Consider the following 20,967-nt stretch of genomic DNA (forward strand, 5'->3'; position numbering starts at 1 on the left):
AAGGCCCACGCTTTCCTTTCCCGGGCGGCCCAGTCAACGCACTAATGCCGCTTGTTGATTTGGGGCTTTTCTCGTCAGTTTGCTTCATTGTGAGGCTCTTGGCTAGCTTTGCTCCTGCTGTCGTGGCTTTGTTCCAGAGTAATGTATAGGCTGGGCTTAGATGCCCTATAGGTACAGATACAGGAGCACCAGTGACGACAAGAACAGCGTAGATTCTCATCTTTAATTGTCCCTTTTCTGGCTATTAACTTAGTTTTAAAGTTGTTAGATAATAAGTAAGATTAGGAACTAAATAAGAAGCATTTAGTTTAATTTGTTGATACGTAATTTAAACTTTAAAATTGAGCAAGATTGTTCTGTATCTCTATAATGGAAATGTACACTTTTCTAAACTCCTACAATCTGTAAACACACAGTCAGCTCATATAGGCCTAAAAGTGTGGTCAACTGTAACAGTCACTAAAAACTAACTACCTTCACCACGTTTTAAAGATCTCACCAATAGGCCTAGATTTTTCCAAAAAAAATGGAGGTGCTTTTAGAACAGCCACTTTTGTAGTGCAGATGTACGAATGTTGAGAACTTTTTGACAAACCTTCACATGCATTTAATGGTTCTTTGCTTATATGTTTCTTTACACACACATTCATACTCTAAATAATCTTATTAATCAACTGTTTTTAAGAAGATTTAACTCTTTTTATCTCATTTTTACGAACATTCAGGCATTCTCCAAAATTAGCTTTTTTTCAGATTTCAATTTGCATTTATTCATTCAAGTGAAACTACCACCACCATGTTTTATAGATCTCACTATGAGTTTAAAACACACAGTGCTCTGTTACATTCACTAAGTGATATGTTCAGAAGGAGTTTATAGATCAGTGTATCAGTATATAGATCTGTCTAAACATTTAAAGAATTTTAACTTGATGTGTTTGGGGTTTTTTTTTTGCCAATTTTAAAGGTTCTTCCCACTCAGTCTCTACTACAAAATAATGTATGAACAATTAAATATACACTGTATGTAGTGAATGTTCTTGTTTTCTTAAATGTTTCTCATTTACCAACAATTTTTAATAAGAAAATTCTTTTTTAAACTCACATTTGAATGATGTTTTCTTATTTGAGATTTGACAGATGGATCCACGATCAGTTTTGAGGCTTAAAAACCCATGATTCATGAATATAAAACATTTTATTAGAGCTTTTCTTTAATAACAAACTTAAGGAAATTCTTACAAAGATATTGTGTGGTGCAAAAGCTAAAAAAAAAAACAATTTCTTCTATGGGCTCAATAAAAAAAAAACATTATAAGCACTTTCGTTTCTTTAACTTTTTAATCTTTTAGAGTGTTTGGACATAAAGTTATAAACCTGGTGAGATCATTCCTAGCAACATAATGCAAAAGTTTTCTGACTTCTTTAATTTTCCGTATGAACTACAACAGCTGAGAGTTGGCGAGAGGTTTTTTTTATATTTATATAATTGGAGTAATTTAGCTGTGCGTTCAGGTCTGGCCGCGGAGCGCGGTGCTAAATGAAGGTGCAGCGTCGTGGACCATTTTCCTGTCAACTTCTTCTCTCAAGGCGCCATGTTAGGCTTTGTCTTCAGCCCCAGTTGGCCTCTCTCCAACGCCATCTTACGCTGCCACTCAAAGCCTGCTACAGCGCAAATCTTCTGTAATAAGATCACGTATTTTTCCCCGGATTCCTCCAACATTACTCATTTCCTGTTTTCAGTGGAGAAAACAGTTTTTCTCTGGGAGAAAGGGGAGAAAAAAAAAGATCTCCGTCAGCCTTCAGCCTCCTGAAAAGTTTCTCCTCGCGCTAAAACAGACGGGAAAGTGAAGTCGTCGTATCTCGCCCGTTGAATTTTAGGGGAGATTTTAAAGCGAGGGCGTCTCGGAGAGGAGCGTTCTCGCGCGCTTAGAAAGCTGCTGAGCATTTTGCACTCTTGAATAAATTTTGCTTTGGAGAGGGGAGGGTCATGGGGATTTGAACCAGTGCATTCTTGTGTAGCTTCTGAGGGCTCACATGGTTACCATTGGTGCGCATTGTTAGGGTTATCTGAATAAGCACCAACCATGTGAGTTTTGACGTGATTGCCCAGGGCAATGGAGAGAGAGAGAGAGACAGAGAGAGAGAGAGAGACAGAGAGAGAGAGAAGTAATCCAAAAAGGATTGCACTCACCCCCCCCCCTTCTTCTTTCTAATCCAACCCACTCTTCCTTCCAAAACGCCACAACACCTCCCCACCAACCAGCAGGTCTTCCTTCCTTCCTTTACTCTTCCCCTCTACTTTTTCCCCTTCCCTTTTCCCTCCTTCCTTCCTTTTTATTTTTTCCGTCAGTGGCTATGATAGTTTTTTGGGGGAGTAAGGAAGGTGGTTTAGGTGGGATGGGGTGGATGTTTTAGGTTGTGGTAGTGGGAAAAAGGAGAGGAGGAGGAGGTGCAGGAGAATGAGGAGGAGGAGAAGGTGGTGGTGGTTGTCAGGAGGGGGTGTCTTGGGTTTCTCCGCTTGTTTGCTCGCCCATGTCTCTCATCGTCCCTCTTTATTGTTTACCTTCTTAATGAGGGGGGCGGGCTGCTCCAGGCTTTGATTGACAGCTGCATGCTGCCTTCTGCTGCGCCCTTCGGGGAGCGTCTTTGGCTTTTTGGCCGAGAGCGCTGGAGGGGGAAACGAAGGTGAGAGAGAGTCGAGGGTCTCTCTGTTTCTCTCTCTCTCTCTCTCTCTCTCTCTCTGTTTCTCTCTCTCTCTCTCTCTCTCTCTCTCTCTGTCACTGTGTGTATTTGCCACTCTACCCCTCTGGGACATGTAAGAGGAAAAGTTTTTGTTGGCCGTAGCCGACCCTTCATTATGAAGTGGGCATTGTCTTTTTTTCTTTAAATGATCGAGGGCTTGAACAACGAACGACTGAGTGGGGAGAGAAAACCTGACCTGTGGAAATTGGGGTTTTGGGAACAACATGAGATACAACGAAAGAAAAAAAGCATTTGAGATTTAACATGATGGAAGGATTTTTACTATTAACACACAAGAAACATACAAGAAACGTACAAGTATACACAACGAATGAAGGTTCCTCAAAACTCTGCAAGTCTTTACTCCACCTCGCGTTTTGTCCTTAAAGCCAGAAAGAAAAACTTCAGACGAATTCTTAAAATATTTGCAGAGTCTTTGCAGCTTTAGCCTTTTGATGAGGCTGAAGACTGGAGGCAGCGTTGGAGTCGTTTCCTTTGGAGCTGGAGGGCCGAATAACTTGCCAAATATTGGAACTGTGTTCATTTCGCCTGTGTGCTTCACTTCAAAGGCTAAATGAGGCAGCGGAGGAGACCTTTCAGGACCCACCCCGGCTCACAGCGGGACTCACACGCACCGCCCCACTGCCGCAATTTCACACCACCACAGAAGAAATATTTATTTTTAATAAAGTACACTTATTTTAAGGATTGACATTTTACAGGGGAACAGGCCAAACGTCTGTTTTATCTCCTCCGCCCTTTTTGCACGGGAATCAATGGCGGTCAAATATTGATACACTGTCGAGGGTTAGCGGGTTAGTGGGAGAGGGCCGAGCAACATAAGGACTTTAGTCAGGGTTAGACTAGACTTAGCCTCGTTTTTTTTTCTTTCTTTCTTTTAAATTCCCCCCTTCTTTCTTTTTGGTTTCTGTGAAGTGTGTGAAAGCAGCATGCAGACGCTACCAGCACAGTGTGTCCTTACACGGGGAGAAAGAATAGGCCTGGTGCAGTTAACGTCCCGTTGGCTGTGAGCACGGCCTAATCTCCGCTGGTATCAGTAATGGCTGATCATGTTAGCTGAGCTGATATTTCAGACCAGCAAGCCAGCCGACCTGGCCGGGTCACCTCGTGTGCTCACACAGATTTACACACACACACACACACGCAGTTTGGCAGTAGCTTAAAACATTTAAAAAGCACACACAACCACTTCAAATCACATGTACAGACTTGTGAACAAGATTTGCCTTGGTTGACTCTGCCCTGCACCTTCTGATGGCGGTGCTTGAGGACGTCTACCTGAATTAGGACTCCAAATTGGTCAGGACCTCTCAACTAAGTTAAGACCCACCTAGTTTAAGTCACAACCAGTACTCCTGTGACCTGACTGAACAATCTCTATTGGTTTCCACAGACTTCTTTTGTTGCTCCCTTTTAAAAGCCATGGTTGTGACTTAATCTAGCTGGGTCAGAAGGACTGTGTTTTGTATCTCAGATAGCAGCGAGAGATCCTGACCCGTTTGGAATCATATCCGAGGAGTTAGGTGGACAGTAGGTGTTCCAGAGTGTTGGGAAACTGCGGTAAATGGTATTGGCGGGTGATGGCGGTACCCTGTGTCCTCATGTTTACCCCTCTTATCAGATGTTCTCATGTTTGTGAATTCCACTCTGTGGAGGTAGCGACTGATAGAAGTTCACCAAACTGCGGCAGCGGTGATGCTTTACGACAGTTGTATTCTCAATCTTCACACAGAAAATGGCCACTCTTCATGAGTCCAGCAGCTAAGCTTAGAGTGGAGCTCATATTTATATATATATATTTTTTTTTTTGGGCACAGTGAGCAATTCGTCCTCTCAGTCCTCTCAGAAGTTTTTTGGGTTTTTTTTCTTTGTCCTTGTTCAAATGTCTCCGTCTCTGTGGAGGTTTTGGAGTGTAATGTATGTAGGGTCACCATTTGCTCTTCTGAACCTTCGTCCTGAAGTTTTCCTCTTGCTGTGTTTTCAGACTGGCAGAAGACAGAGGCCCAGAAGAGGCGGGAGCAGCTCCTTCTGGATGAGCTGGTCATACTGGTCAACAAACGTGACGCACTGGTTCGAGACCTCGATGCACAGGAGAAAGAGTAAGTCCATCACAGCCGCAATCAGTCCTCCAGTTTTGTTCAGGTGTTCAGGTGTTGTGTTTCCGTAGCTCAGGAAGTTCAGGAAGTCAGGAAGGTTCAGGTGGAGTCAGGGAATGCAAGGGAGGCTTCAAAATGAGGTACAGACCCCATTTCTTGTATTTAGAGTCCCACCGAAGGCAGGTATGAAGCAGCAGGAAGGTGAGGTAGAGTTGTTCTTGTTCAAGGTGGCTTTCCTTTGAGTCCTTGTCTGACCTTTGACCCTGTGTTTGTCTGAATGTGTGTGTGTGTTCGTTCGCAGGGCTGAGGAGGAGGACGAGCACCTGGAGAGGACTCTGGAACAGAACAAAGGAAAGATGGCTAAGAAAGAAGAGAAATGTGTTCTTCAGTGATCGTCATTTCACAATGGGACAGAAACACATTCTAAAACTACTCAAGTTATAAAAAAAATGAGAGAGAGAGAAGACGAGTGTTCACTACAAGTTCAAGAAATGTATTACTATAAAACTGAGCATTGCATAAACACTTATTACGATTATTTTACCTTTGGTCAACACTTTCAGTCCCAGGCTGGTGAGCATTTATTCACCAGTGCCTCGGGTTTTTCTTTGTACCGAGAGATTGCATTTCAGCCACACTAATAGGCCATTATTGTCCATTATTGTTTTCAGCTGTGCTTGTAACAAAGTAGGTACTTTCACATGCATTAAAAAGCATATCGTTCAAACCAAGAGCTAAATAATTTCATACTGAACAAAAAAGTAAAAGTACCACTGACCAACAGCCGGACCCACTGACTTTTAATTGATGACATTTCAAGCGCATGTCGCCTTTAACCTTGGGAAGTGTTCATTTCCCGCCGGAGATTAGGACTTGAACGTTTTAGGTACAACACATTGTTTTATAGGTGACGTTCCCTTTTTCTCTTCTTATCGCATTTTAAAACTAAAAAGAGCTCAAATGTCTCAACACATCTTCTTTGTTTTACTGCAAGCAATGTTTATTACCTAATGTATATCATATCTTTTAATTCAACTACTTTTTAAATGTATAGGATTTCTGAAGAGGGGAATGTTGCATTTTTAAAAACTTTTTTTTTTTTTTTTAACTCGTGTGTTGGAGAATTATTAAATGTTTAACCAAACATTTGATTCTTGGTTTGAGGGGAATGTGTGGTACTTCTCTATGAAAGTACTCTTGAATGGTCTTAATGGTCAGGTTGTATATTTCATTTCACTGTCTATAAAAAAAAAGGCTTGCGAAATCTTCTTTCCAGGTTTGAGATCCGAATTAATTTATTATCATTTGTCCTTTGAGACATGTGCAAGAGACCATCTTCCAAACCATGTGCGTACATTAACTCAAGGACCTTGTTAATATTTATTGTATACTTTTAAAGAAAAAGGAGAGAGGAAAAAAACAAACATGCTTTCATATGCATTCTGGTTCACATTTCGTGCTGCTGCTGCTGCTGTCTTATTGTGTGAACATTGTTTATTTATTCCTTAAATGACCAGTCATCAATAAAAACTGAGACGCTTTCATACTCTAACACAACAAATGTTGTTTCTTTTTTTTTGCTGTGGAAAAGTTTAAATGTGTTTTTGAATGTTTGTTTTTTTTCTAACAGGGTTTTAACTTTAATTCTATCTTCTATCTTAAATTAAGTATTTTTTGTTATTTAAATTTTGCTTTTATTTCTGCTTCACTTCACATGTTTTGACTTTTTATCTGTGTGTGCACATAAAGGTAAAAATTAATGTATACCTTTTTTTAAACGTAGGCTTAGTTTTAATTTATTTTATTATCTAAAAGTTATTGCCTGTAGGCCTTGTTCAAGAACATATAAAAACTATGAAACAATGAAAGAACACTTTTGTTCTTTTTTTTAATGTTTACTTTTATTTTTATTAGGAATCTTTTTACAGTAATTAGCCTTTTAGCTTTTCTACAGGCCTTGTTGTTTTTAAAACTATTTATAAAGAAAGTCTTGGAATTGTCCAGCAGTGCAGGTGTAAAAATTAAAAGTTCAAAATTACATAAGAAGAATCATTCAACTAGTTTACTATAAATGAGGCAAGCAGATAAAAAATACTATAGATCAGTGCAACCTTTAACTTTCGGCCTATTCTAAGGTTTAGGTGCACGAGACATGCGTAGTCCAGCAAATTATTTTTTTAAAAGAAAAAAGTAAACCTCAAACTCATGCAAAGTTTCACTTTGATTTGTACTTTGCGAAAGAACGATTGAATGTTCCTCCCCATCCAAAAAACGAGTCAATCCGCAGCAAAGCCCCCTAAACAGGCAGCAATTCCCCCTGCGCTCCGCCTGTTTAGAAATGACCATTTGCATTTATGCCTTTATGCTGTTTTGTTGGGTTTGCTGTGGAGCTGGAAGCCGAGTAGACGCTCCTTGGAGGGAGATTAGGCCAAATCAGTTTGTCCACGGCATCTGCTTTCTCTCGCGCTGAAGGACTCGGACTCAATCCCCCTTTCCCTCCCTCAGAGCCCCCCGAATTTATCACAGAAAATAAGTTTGGACAGCTCCCGTCCTCTCTGGCCTTTTCTAATGCTCCCAAATTAATTTGCTCATCGGATCCCACTGTACACCCCCACCTCCCCCCACCCAACATCTCCACCACCTCCACCCCAACACCACCACCACCCCCCGGGACGTTTCACTTTTTTGTGTCTCTTATTATTCCGCACTTCTGCTGGATGACTGTTATAATCTCCTGAAAGCTGAAAGAGAATCTCACTTTCAGATCGTTTATTTGTGCCTTTAACCGGTCATTACTCTTCCTCCGAGGATGAGGAGAAGCTCGTGCTGTGCTTTCCACGCTCAAATCACCACCTTCTCCTCATTTCTTTAGCTGGCCTGTTTCAGACACCCACCATTAGCCTATCTCTTTAAATGCTGTATTATTGACAGTGTTGGACAAATTGACAAATTTGCAGCGGATAAAACGTTAAAAAAGGGGGTGGGTGGGGGGTTTGCAGAGGTGGGGTTAGAGGAGGGGGGAGCAAATTAGTCTTATTACTGTCCTGAGTCAAGTCCTGAAACTTTTTTCCGCGTCTTTAAATTATTTTAATTACTAAAAATATTTCAGATTGAAATTTATTGATATATATACTTAAATATTTTACGTACATTTTACTTAATATGCATTTTTAATAATTACGTTTAGTAAGTGAATATAGTGCGTTTTAGTTCAGAGCGCACTAGTTTGTTTAGATTGGTCAGAAGCTTGAAAACTAAAATCGGTAAAATAAAAAAACTCATTTTTTTTACTTTAGATTTTAGAAATTCTTTAAAAGTAAAAAAACAAAAATTAAACACAATATTAATTTGTTTTCTTACCTGAGTCTTCTGGTCATCTTCAGTGTATCAGCGGGACAACACCAAGCGCTTTTTTAATGCGTTTCTATTTATTTATTTATTTTTCTCATTTGAAAACTTTAAATTAAAAACGCCTTACGTTTTAAAAAAATAAATAAAAAAGCGTCAGGTTTTTAGAGACACTCAAGATATAAACGCAATAAAAGCGAACGCGCAAATCTGCGCGCCCCTGCGCCTCCTCCTCCTCCTGTTCTCCTCCTCCTCCTCCTCCTCTTCGTCTTCTCCTCCTGTAGATGAAGCTGCTTTGAAGTCCGTGGCCTCCTTTTCGGTTCCCCCGGTTTCTCTTTTTCTTCTCGCAGGTGTTGGTCCTCCAGCCGCCGGACAGCGGAGAGAAGCGCACCGCGCCCGTCTGGAGCTCAGCTCCACTTTTTATGCATCATCGTTTTAATAAGCACCGACCACATCCGCGACCTGCTCCAATCCTGCCAGCTAAAAGACACAAAACTTTTTCCCCCCTCCACCTCCTCCTCCTCCTCCATCTCTACTACCTCCTCCTCCTCTTCCTCCTCCTCCTGCTACTCGTCTAATCCTGAGATTTACGAGCTCAGCATTAAGAAAATGCGCCCCAATTTGGGATTTATAGACAAAAATACTCTTATTACAAAAGAAAGAGGATCTTTTTGCAACTTGATAACGTGATACTTGCTCTGGCTTTAACACACGAGCTCGCGAGCTCCATCAGAAGCAGCAAAAAAACGAGTATTCGTCGAAAAATATATATATTTATATATCATTAAATATAATAAATAAATATATATGATGTAGTTCTTGGACTGTTTTAAGTGTTACTTTCTTGTAACCGACCTTTTCTTTTTTTCCCCTTTCTTTGTTTTAGAAATACACATCTGCGTATTAAACACACCAACACAAAAACAAATATTACTCTTTTTTTGTATCCAGTACTAACATGTTTGAAGTTAAAAACTTGCTAAAAAATTGCTTTGAATTTGTTAAATGTTTAATTAAATTGTTTAATACTTGTAGATTTAGAGTTTCAATCTATGCAACCAAATTCTAAACTGTCTACAAAATACACAGCAATCCACTAGTACCAACATTATTTTTAATTTCAAAAGTTGGACAGGTTTTCAATTTTTTTTCTACTTCTTTGGCAAACGCACCCTTTCAAACTTCCTAATATATACATATATTTTTACATCCATTTTATATAATGGTATATTTTAGTTTCAAACTCTAACATTTTATTTTGAATAGTTTTTGAATCTTGGAGAGCGATCGTCCACCCCTTTTATTTGATTGACTTGACTGGATGTTTTAAATGAAGAGATGTAATTTACTCGCTGTAAGGCGGTCGGTCACTTGCTTTGAACATTTAGCTCGCTTTCAGCTCAGACCTCCATCAGAATGAGTTTTATTTTGTGGGACCCTCGAACAAAAGGGGTCGAAGTGAAGACCCTTCTAAAACTGGGAGCATCTCGGCGACCCCCTTTAGAGAAACAGTTAAGGAAACACCGCGCCCTCCCTCACATATTCCAGTCTTCTGGTTTATAGGCTGCTGACGTTTCTTTGGGGAAAGTGAGGCTTGAAAAGGTGCTTTTTTAATTTTCTCTTTGATATTTTTTTTCTCAGATTTCATTTCATTTATTCATCTATTTTTTTCCTTCTCTCTCTTTCACGCGTTCCCCTCCGCATCTATTAAACTTTACGCAGACTCTTCTGAAATGTAATTCTAAGTGGGGATTAGCCAGTCATTAATATTCATGAGGCGGGACTACAATAAAAATGAAAATAGATAAAGTGGATAAATTAAACTTTTGCCGCATTTTTTTTAATCGATAAACGCTGGGAATGGTGTGAGCTTTAAAACAACCGGCTTAAGAAAAAAGGCAGTTGGGGCATTTTTGTGGCCTTCTTCCTTCTTCTCAGAAGCTTTGAAATAACCTAACATTTTGTTTTCATTTGTTTAGTAGTTTTGTCTTCCGCGTCAAAGTTTTAAATAAATTTAACTTATTTTTTTTTGCAATTGTGTTTAATTAGTCTCAAAATCTTTTGCTTGGTTCCGTCACCAGCAGGGCGTTCAGAAGGTTTACTAATCCTACCACAGGCTATTTGGATATCCGTTCCTTAAAATACAGTTTTTACCGCATTTATTTACATTTAGTGGATTTCTTTTTACTTTTCTTTTTTTTTTTGCTTTTAAACGGTCCAAAATCCTGCAATGCTTAAAATGTCCATTTTACTCCGCCTAAAATACCATGACCCCCTCTTAAAAACGTTCTTAGTTTTACAGCCATATGTTGATTATAAAAATCTATCCACATTTTTCTTAATAAACTGTTTTTCGTCGCTTTTCTGAAAAAAAAAATTCGCCGTCCGGAATGCTGCAGGTTTGTGTTGGTCTCCAGTCACGTGGTATAACGAAGGGTGGGGCTTGCCTTCTGCTACTGCTCCTGCTTGGTTTCTGTGGACGTCCGTCAACCAAGAAGCGCGCTCTGATTGGCTGGAGGGGGCGGACCTGCAGGTGTCCTGCGCTCTTAGAGAGGCAGGGCGAAAGGAGAAGGTGATCAATCTCCATCCGTCTACATTTAGCAATCAGTGACTGACGCGAAGGAGCGCGCGACAAAACGCAAATGACTTTTTGATTGTAAAATTTAAAACACGGAAAATAAAGAGCAAACGGCGATCAGTCAAATCCAGGCGAGCACGAGCTTAAACCAGGGCGAAAATCTGTTAAAGGAGAAGTTTTGAAGGTTGCTTTTTTGTTTGTTCGTGAGCCTGTTTTGCCTTCCTACTCTCTCTGATGCTGTTTGGATACTTACTTTTTTATTTAGAAAATTATTTGCGAGCGTATATCTGTTAAAAGAAGAAGAGGAGCGTCAATTAACTAATAAATAACAGGTAAGCAAAGTCTTCTTCTTTACTTAAATGATAGATTCTGCATTGGGTCCAGGTGAATGTTGTCTTTTAACGCTAAAATGTTGCCTGTGTTGATGCTAAAACCAGGCCGCTGCAAATTAAAGTGGGTTTTAGTGTCATTTATAGGGCGCACTTTTCGGAATCAAGTGGGTTCTCGGCCTTAAACACTTCAAACCAAATTAAACAAGTCACATAAAACATATTTAGCAGGTTTGTGTTTTAATTTGGAGGCAAGGAGATCAGTTTTAGGGTGGGATTGCTCCTTCTGATGGACCCCTGAAGTGGAGGGTAATTGGAGAGGCGTGTTTTGTTGTTTTTTTGTTAATGTATTTAGCTGATAAGGCCAATGCTGAACGCTTCTCCCCGGAGCTCTAATCTACATTGGAATTGGTTTCATTTGCACGATGATGTGGCCTTTCTAATGCAGGGTTTGTCCAGTTCACAACTGGTTTTTAAAAAGGAGAACCCAATACACACTATCCCGAGAGCTCTTAGCTCAAATAGGTAACCTTACTTAAAAACATAACTTAATAAAAAAAAGATAGAAAATTGACCTATTAAGAATCGTTATACAATTTAAAAGCGCAATATTTACTTTGGGGGAACGAATGTTTTTTTGGAAAATCATTGTTTTATTTTTTGATTTGCCACAAAATGCTTGTTTAGTATCAGTTAAAACTTAAAATAGTTTTAATAGTTTATTTACAAAATAATTGCATTTTTCCTCTTTGCTCAAATTAACTGTAGTACTCTTAAATCTCTAACTACACGGGCTGCCAGTAGGATGATTCGTAGTAAGAGTGTGTAAAATAAATAAGGCTAAATCTTTACAGTGTATAATTAAATGATCATGTGTATATAAAAAAAACTATATCTAATTTTAATGTTACAGGTAAGATTACATTTATTCGGCTAAACGCTTTACTCTAGCAACTGACTTCACCAATTTCCATATCTACATGTACTAATAGTTGGTGGATGTATTTAAAATAAATATGACCTCTATTTACACTGTACAATAAATTGGAAGATTTTAGTTAGAAAAAAATAACATTTGAAATTATAATGGCTGTAATATTTACAAAAGAATACCTGCATGGATTATTAACACTGCTGCTGCATTGGGAGGGCACATATTAAATAAGACATCAGTTTTATAGTAGGAAATAAAATGGGTCATGTACATCCAGAACAGAATTGTAGTTTTAGAAAGGTTAACCTTGAGACAGAATTTTCATATGAAATTATTAACTCATGTTTATCTTAATAGTAAAATGTACCAGCAGTGGAATTTTGGATTAGAAGCGTGTAAGGCATTTATCTTTTACAGTGTGTTGTCCTGATTATTACAGAAGTTGAGAAAAAAATATTTTAGAACATTTGAGGTTCCTCCTAAAAGCTTTACTTGAACAACTGTAAACTTTACAAATTTCAGCTTCATAGCATAATGAACAACGGAATACTATATTAAAGGGTTATCACATAAATAAGGCATTTGTTTGACAATATATAATCAAATGTTTATATAAAGAAAACATTGTTTTTACTGATATATCTCGTTATGTATAAAACTAACATTTAGACATTTATTTTACAGTATTTAATAAAACAATTAATTGATTGTACAAAAGAAAAAGGTTATTGTTCCAAAAATTATGTAGTAATTTTGGGATGCGTTAATCTTATTCCTGATTTTAACCTGACTTCGCTTAAACCACAGTTATATATAAAAACATCAATATCTGTAAAAAGTATGACGTCGTCAATAATAGTAATAATAATAATAATAATAATAATAATAATAATAATAGTAATAATAGTAATAATAGTAGTAGAGCGAGATCATACATGAAGAAAAATCTATAAAATGTTCCAGATTAACTGCAGGAAAAAGAGTCGTGTTAAATTAAATTTACTCAATGGGTATCATGCGAATTGCAAATTGTTTCACATTTAGCGGAATTTTTGTTATAGAATTTGGAACAGGATATATAGATCGAATGGAATGCAAAATATATAAATATAACTACAGCAAAATGACTGAACTAAGTAGAGAAAGGGCTGATGAGCTAAAGTCTTTAATCGTATTTGTTTTTTATATATATAAATGGGTTTAGTACTTATGATTTAATTAAAATATTTGCTCATCTAGCCGGTTTTATTTTTTTTTTTCCTCAATCTCATTGAAAGTCTTGCAGTAGTTGCAGGTCGGACTGCGGTGTTTGCAGGCTGTTAATAAAGCTCTGTTTTCTGTTTTTCTTTTTTGCAGTTCTATAATTTTGGCTCCGACCTCCGTCAAAGTGCAACATCGGGGTAAATCGACCTACTGGTCAGATCTGGGGGGACCCGGGACTGCCTCTAGCATGATGTCTTACCTCAAACAGCCCCCATACGCCATGAACGGCCTGGGGCTGAGCGGGGCGGCCATGGACCTGCTGCATCCCTCCGTGGGCTATCCAGGTACACACACTCACGCACTCGCTCGCGCATACCCTCGCATACATTGGCAGTGGACGCACAAACGGTGTGCGCGTGGTTTTAAAACGTTTTAATATTTGCATATGCTTGCGCTCACTGGGGGTTCTGTATTATGTATATTCTATGTTTAATGTTTTGCCTGATTCTTTGTCCTGTAATCATGTTTCTGTAAAGCTGCTTTGTGCCAACACCAGTTGTAAAAAGCGCTATACAAATAAATTTGATTTGATTTGATTTGCATATTTGTATATAAACTTTTTGATTAAGTAGCCGGAGTATTCTCACACGTTTAATATAAAGGTTTTTTTTTTTTTTATTAGTATCCTGATTTGCAAATGTGTCTCACGCACACACAACTCTCACACTCAGTACAGAGAGTTTCATCTGCCTCGTTTATTATTATTATTATTATTATTATTATTATTATTATTATTATTATTATTATTATTATTATTATTATTATTATTATTTATCTAAACTATTATTATCGTAGTAGTTATTCATATATAGTAGCATAGAGTGAGAACATAATCTACTAATACGATGTCAGTGTTGTGCGGCTGTTCTATGGCACTCTATTTGCTCTTAGTATTTATTTTTTTCTTGATAGATCTTTAGGTCTAGACCGTGTCATTTTTTTGTTGTGGAAATACCGCAACATAACAGCAGTGTTTTGGCAAAATGGCTTAACAACAGTGTTTTGCCGCAACACTTTTATAGCTGTTAATACATCACTAAAAGCGAAATGTATTAATAATTCATTTTCTTTTACTTCTTAACATATTTTTTTATTACCCCACAGTTTCTCAAGCTTTCTGAAATCTCCCAATAAAGATCAAAGCTTGGCGCCAGTAACGCCAGTGGGGCATTTATAAGTTCAGAATTATATGTGTGTGTGTGGGTGGGGAAAAAAACTTCTGGTTTCTGGTTTGGAGAAAATTTAGAATTGTGAAGCTGGTTTTAAGTTAATTGGTTTTAAGCTAGGTATTTTTTTTAAATATGTATTTAGATTAATTAGAAAGAGTTTGACTAAACTTAGTTTTTTTAATCAACTGAAAAAAAAATCCGTTTGGACTTTAGCATCTGTTGTGTGTGTGTGTGTGTGTGTGAGATCTGTGTTCATTCATTTTTTCCAGCGCAAATGTATGAAACTAATACTAATACTTTTTAATTTCAGATATATTTCTGTAGTTATATTACAGTATATCTGTATTTCACCTATTCAATTTATACAGTGCATTTTCTTTGTTGGCGTAATCTTAATTTGTAGGTTTAATTAATGCATTACTAATATTTGTTTTCTGTTTAGCAGCAACGCCCAGAAAACAGCGGCGCGAGAGGACCACTTTCACGCGCTCCCAGCTGGACATCCTGGAAGCGCTTTTCGCCAAAACGCGGTACCCGGATATATTCATGCGCGAGGAAGTGGCGTTAAAAATCAACCTGCCCGAGTCCAGAGTGCAGGTATGGCTGACAATCCCCTACACCACATCATTCACCTTTTACACCCCAGCAACCATCACCTATTATTTAAAACGAAAAAGCAAACTTTAGCGAATGCTCGCAGGCGCCCCCTACAGGTAGTCAACTGCGCTTTTCCTAACGTAGAAGTGAGACGTATGGAAGAATACACAAAAAAAACTTTTCTCTCAGTATGAGTTATTTGTGGGACTTGCGGTTTTGCTAACTAAAGTAAAGAGAGAAGTTGGTGTCTTAACCCTATCCAACCTAACATCTTGCACAATTAAATGAAATGTTTTCCTAGAATTGCACATTCCAAACCAGGAACTATTAAGAAAACTTTATTTATCAAGAGTTTAATATGTTTAAACCCTTCGTAAACCCTTTTTTAGCTCTTAGAACCTTAAATATTAGCATATAGTAAACGTTCTTTACCCAACAAAGTGTTTACCTAGAACTGTATGTCCGATCCAAGAACTAAGGTTTGTTTGGGTTAATATTCTCACTAAACCTTTGATTGGTGAGGACACTGACTTAACCAAAATACTGACATACTGACTCAAACACAAACTCCATCAGTGAACCTATAACTGAGTTCAAGGTTAAAGAAGTTTTTCTTTTGATGGATATGATTTGTCACAAAACACCCCCTGCAGCATAGTATCCCTCCATTATTTTAATGATGTATAATTAAAACAATGCTTTTCTGAACTTCAGAACTCTGCAAAAACAGTAAGGCAGGCATATCATATATAGTGTATTCATAACAATTTGGTTTAATAATTTAAAGAAAAGGCTCTTTTACAAAGGTTTCCTTAGCATGCAGTGTTTTCCTAACCCACCAAACCCACTCTGAATGACACTTTTTGTTAGTTGTTAGATAATCAGATGTAAGTCAAGTTCTGAGAAATCAATGGAAATTCTTGTTTTGAGTGTTCTTGGAGCTGGTCTACTCAGACCTTTTGGATAAACGTGGGCAGTTTTAGCGTGTTGGCCATTCTGATCTAGCGCTCGACTTCAGCTTATATAAATGTTGGAAAGGATCCAAATGATGATTATGAAGGGCATTTCTCCAGAACATTTTTTAATTTGCTCTTTAGTGTGTGTGTGAGGAAATGAAATGAAACTCTCTAGATGGACCAGACCCTCCTCACACTATTGAATTACCATCTCTGGTGAGAAACTCAATAGCCTACTATCTCCCTGCCACCTCCATGTGCTGTAATGAGATCCACAGGCCTGTACAGAGAGAGAGAGAGCCTCCATGCAAATGAATGCAACTAACGGCCAATAACTAGTCATTCTGCGCTCAGATATATTGCACAATGGCTCTCCAGCTTGTCCTTCAGACATGCACGAAAGGTCTCTTTAATCATTTAATGGAGCTCTGGAGGGGTTGTTTTTCTAAGGTGGTGGATGAATGGTGTGTTCTGTATGGAATGACCTGAGCGTGTTTTGGTTTTAACACCTCCGTTTGTGTTTTGTCTTTTTCTTTTATCTACACTCCAGGTATGGTTTAAGAACCGCCGGGCCAAGTGCAGGCAGCAGCAGCAGAGCGGAGGGAGCAGCACCAAAGCTCGACCGGTCAAGAAGAAGTCCTCCCCCACTCGTGAGAGCACGGGCTCGGAGAGCAGCGGTCAGTTCACCCCTCCAGCAGTGTCCAGCACGGGCTCTTCATCCTCCTCCTCCTCGTCCACCAACAACAACAACAACAACACGGGCATCAGCAGCACGTCTACCTCCATCAGCACCGTCTCCTCCATTTGGAGCCCGGCCATCTCACCAGGTTCTGCCCCTCCCTCCGCCTCGCTCGCCGACCCCATGCCACCCTCCAACACCTCCTGCATGCAGAGGTCAGTCTCCAGCACTGCCGGCTCCTCCTACCCCATGTCCTACAATCAGACGGCGGGCTACAGCCAAGGCTATCCCACTCCGTCCAGCTCCTACTTCAGTGGGGTGGACTGCGGCTCCTACCTGACACCCATGCACTCGCACCCGCACCACCCCCACCAGCTCAGCCCCATGACGCCATCGTCCATGTCCACGCACCCCCACCACCACATCAGCCAGTCTTCAGGTCACCACCACCATCACCACCACCACCAGGCCTACAGTGGCGCCGGCCTGACCTTCAACTCCTCCGACTGCCTGGATTACAAGGAGCAGACGGCGTCCTCCTGGAAGATCAACTTCAACGCAACGGACTGTTTGGACTACAAAGACCAGGCATCCTGGAGGTTCCAAGTCTTGTGATCACCACCCTCTTGTTCTCGTTCTTCTTCTGGTGGTGTTCTTTATTCTTCTTTTTTTTTTCCTTCACCTCCCCCCTTTCACTTCCCTTCCTTTATGCTTTCCACCACTTCACTCATCCCCCTCTCTGTTTTTAATAGTGTGCGAAGTTTATTAAAAAAGATAAATATACAGACTTACAGATTTAACAAAATAGTTAGATGTTCATCAACATTTTTCTAAAGAAAAAGACCAAGACCAAGAAAACGAAGAGCCCCTCGCCCAGCGTTCTTCGGAGAAGCAAACAAGAAGATAAAACGGCGAATCTGTGGACAAGAACTACAAACGAGTCCTCAGCAAAGAAGATATGGAAGAAGATAATGAATTCTGGACGGTTTTAACATGTTTTACCCAAACACCCTCCCAAAAGCTCTGGATTATTTTACCTTCCCCCAACATTGCTGGACTCTTGAACCCTCAGCAACCGGTTTTACCCCATCTATCTCTCGTTCTCTATCTCTCAATCTTTCTCTCTCTCTCTCTCTTTCTCTCACACTCTTTCTCTAAGCCAGTGTACAGCCTCCTTTTCTTCTTCAGTCGCTCATTTTTAGGTTGCGAGAGATTTCTAGTCAGCTTCAACAGAGCTGAATCTTGTACATATGTATTGGGTCAGTTACAGTGACCGTATTTAGTTGGTGTTGCTGGATTTGAAAAAAAAAATGGTTTAATAAGACTTGGAGATGACTTTATGTAAATCTTTTTTTTTTCCCACAAAAAATATTCCAAAGATAAAAAAAAATAAATAAACAAATTGGCCTCTGGACTTAATTTGATGCTGGTGATGATAAATTAATTTTAGTGGAGAAGAGTGGGGAAACACAAAACTTCCAAATCATATTAGAGAATCTGGGAACTTTTGGGAATTTGGTGGGTGATATTTAATTTTAATTGGACCAAATTTGATAGAAAATTTAAAAAATGTACTCCATGAGAGTCTTCTTGCTGAGGTTCTCCTTGCTGGTGTTGGACGCAGTTAGCAGCACTTGACTGACTTTCTGGTGGCTGTTTTTGGAGAGCTTGGCTGGATGCGTGGATGGTTGGATGGTTGGTTGGATGGACGAGCAGACTGTTTCCCAATCGCCAGTGAAATGTTGAATGTATTTCCGGCACAGGCCATCACATTCCTGTCCGTCATAATAAAGAACAGTTAACTACCCACTTCTTTACACTTCTTCAGTGTGTGTTCTGAGGGGCTTCTCGTTTCCTCCCACCTTCTTCAGCATTCTTTTCCAAAGCCACATTTTAAAGGGGAGCAAATGGAAAATGAGTAACACAATAGTGCTGGGGGTTTTAGATCTCACGCCGGGACAGACAGACAGGGTGACGTTTGGGTTTCTTTATTCACTGCTCTCAGAAAGGGAATGTTTTAAATAATGGCATTGTTAGCTGCTGGGAATTTCTGTTCTTTTCTCTTTTTTTTTCGTTTTCCCCCATTCCACAAAACAAACAGGATCATTCTAATTTATTGTAAAGTTGCAGAATTTTATAACTGTACATTTTTTTCATTGTATATATTTAATACCACGTGGAGTAAAAGCTTAATTACATACCGACCTCATTCTAGTACAGGACACATCAAAACAGAGCTGACAACCGGAGCAAATAAAACTAGCGCAAACGTTTATTACTGGGCTTTTGATGATGCACTAATTGAATGCGCATGCGTAATTGCCTTCATTTCTCCTAAATCCGCCCCGGAGCAAAACGGGCGCTGTTGATTGGGTAATTATGAGGGCTGGTGTCCAGGGTTAATGGGTCAAACGCTTTGAGGAGGGCAGCCCTCAGGGCAAGAACACCGGAGTTTAAAAGGCGCTGAAATACCGAATTTTTAATAGAGAAATGTAATAAACAAAATAAAATAAGTTTTAATAAAAAAAAAAAAAAAACGTAACCAGAATATTAGTCCAACAAGGCACATTTAATCTAAGGGAACTCATTTAAATAGATACAAATATTTATCTTTTTATTTATTTATTTACTTACTTATCATTTATCTAGCTCTCATTTACTCTCACAGGGTTTAGTGAATTCAGGGGTAGATTCACTTTTAAATAATGGAGTGTATTTTTTTTAATTGTTCGTTTTTTTTATGAAGATAAATAATTAGATTATTTTTTATATATAATCAGTGATCAGCACAGCACGTACCGATGTGGGTTTTTAATATGTAAATGTATTAATAAATATGTAGCAGCTGAATAAACATTTGACTCAGGAGGATTTTAAACAAGCTGGCGCTGATTGAGGCTCGCGCGGCGGATTTGCTGAGATAGGGACACAAACATTTAAACGATTAAAATAATTCTCAGTAATGACGGAATCATGCGCATGTAGATTTATCCCCTTCCCCTGTAAAATTATAAATACGAGAGTACAGTATATATGTGTAGTTGTTTAATCTAAAGCTGTGGTAAATTGCGGTGTGTGTTTAATGTGCAGCGCGCGGGCAGCTCGCGCTGTTTTGTATATTATTATAAAGCAGCTCGCGTGGCCGGATGGACTGAAATGTGGAGATTAAACGGCAGTAAAGCAGCTCTGTGATTTTTGGAGGGATTTATATATACGAGACTAATGGACAGTTATCACAACATGAGCTCAGGACACAAACCTCCAAACCAAAACTAGCCTGCCTAAACACACTTCACACATTTTATTACATTTTACTTCAGTGTAAAACGTTATTTAACTCGACGTTTCGTTTTAAATTAATTAAATTATTATATGTGCGTTGACAAAAACAACCTCGCGCGCAAATTTCACTAAAACTCTTTTTCCACGCTAAATCGAGAAGAACCGCTCATTTATGGTGTAACAGTAAAAAAAAAAAAACCCACATTTATTAAATATTAATCCAACTAGCATTTTTTAATTTTAGAGAACACAAATGAAAGCTTTATAAAAACCTTAATTTCAGCCTAAATTAGACATTTCTACATTATTCACTTTTTTGATTAGGCCTGCATTAATTGTGACCGGTATTTTTAGATTAAAATTAAACGTTAAAAGTCTTATATGTATTAGTGGTAATATGCCAGATAAAACAAATCGTTCCAACGTCCTTTCGTCAAATGCTAATATGACTTGTATAATAATACTAATTAGTTACAAACAAAACTCGCAGCCCTTGAAATGTAACTATTTTAAAATATACAGCTTTTTTTTCTGAATTTGCTATTTCTAGCTATATGTTTAAGTAAAACGAACACAGTTGTTTTTATTTTATAAACTACAGACAACATTTCCAATTCCAAATAAAAAGTCATTTAGAGCATTTATTTGCAGAAAATTAGAAATGTCAAAAATAACAAAAAAGATGCAGAGCTTTCAGACCCTCAAATTAATCAAAGAAAACAAGTTCATACTCATAAAGTTTTAAGATTTCAGAAATCAATATTTGGTGGAATAACTGTTTTTTTTAATCACAGTTTTCATGTATTATGGCATTATCTCCTCCACCAGTCTTACACAATGCTTTTGGATAACTTTGTCACTCCTGGTGCAAAAAGTCAAGCAGTTAAGCTTGGTTTGATGGCTTGTGATCATCCATCCATCTTGATTATATTCCAGAGGTTTTCAATTTGGTAAAATCAAAGAAACTCAC

General features: G+C 38.6%; 2 protein-coding genes and 1 long non-coding RNA gene across 9 annotated transcripts in view; 2 read left to right on the plus strand and 1 right to left on the minus strand.

Moving 5' to 3' along the window:
• The window catches only part of ehbp1 (EH domain binding protein 1), a 248,288-nt gene extending 241,865 nt beyond the window's left edge, over positions 1 to 6,423 (plus strand). For all 6 annotated transcript variants that reach the window (XM_022672775.2, XM_022672778.2, XM_022672780.2 and 3 more), the window contains 2 exons: positions 4,751 to 4,865; positions 5,164 to 6,423. In XM_022672775.2, coding sequence (XP_022528496.2) covers positions 4,751 to 4,865; positions 5,164 to 5,254 — 206 coding nt within the window. In that variant the 3' untranslated portion in view covers positions 5,255 to 6,423. The remainder of the gene's footprint in view (positions 1 to 4,750; positions 4,866 to 5,163) is intronic.
• On the minus strand, positions 3,011 to 8,729 carry LOC111193203 (uncharacterized). Its single transcript, XR_002650335.2, has 2 exons — positions 8,223 to 8,729; positions 3,011 to 5,197 (listed from the first exon to the last, which is right to left on the minus strand). It is a non-coding gene; the product is annotated as an uncharacterized LOC111193203 (long non-coding RNA).
• Positions 8,730 to 10,769: 2,040 nt separating this feature from the next.
• On the plus strand, positions 10,770 to 18,524 carry otx1 (orthodenticle homeobox 1). Of its 2 annotated transcripts, none has more exons than XM_007244630.4 (4): positions 10,770 to 11,120; positions 13,408 to 13,598; positions 14,926 to 15,080; positions 16,587 to 18,524. In XM_007244630.4, exons 2-4 carry the CDS (start codon positions 13,502 to 13,504, stop codon positions 17,328 to 17,330), a joined length of 996 nt encoding a protein of 331 aa, XP_007244692.2. In that variant the 5' UTR covers positions 10,770 to 11,120; positions 13,408 to 13,501; the 3' UTR covers positions 17,331 to 18,524. The 2 variants fall into 2 exon arrangements, with proteins under 2 accessions (XP_007244692.2, XP_007244693.2); XM_007244631.4 differs by having other exon boundaries at positions 10,771 to 11,120; positions 14,929 to 15,080.
• The last annotated feature ends 2,443 nt before the right edge of the window (positions 18,525 to 20,967 follow it).

The sequence above is a fragment of the Astyanax mexicanus genome, chromosome 14, assembly GCF_023375975.1.
Source record: "Astyanax mexicanus isolate ESR-SI-001 chromosome 14, AstMex3_surface, whole genome shotgun sequence".
Lineage (NCBI taxonomy): Eukaryota > Metazoa > Chordata > Actinopteri > Characiformes > Acestrorhamphidae > Astyanax > Astyanax mexicanus.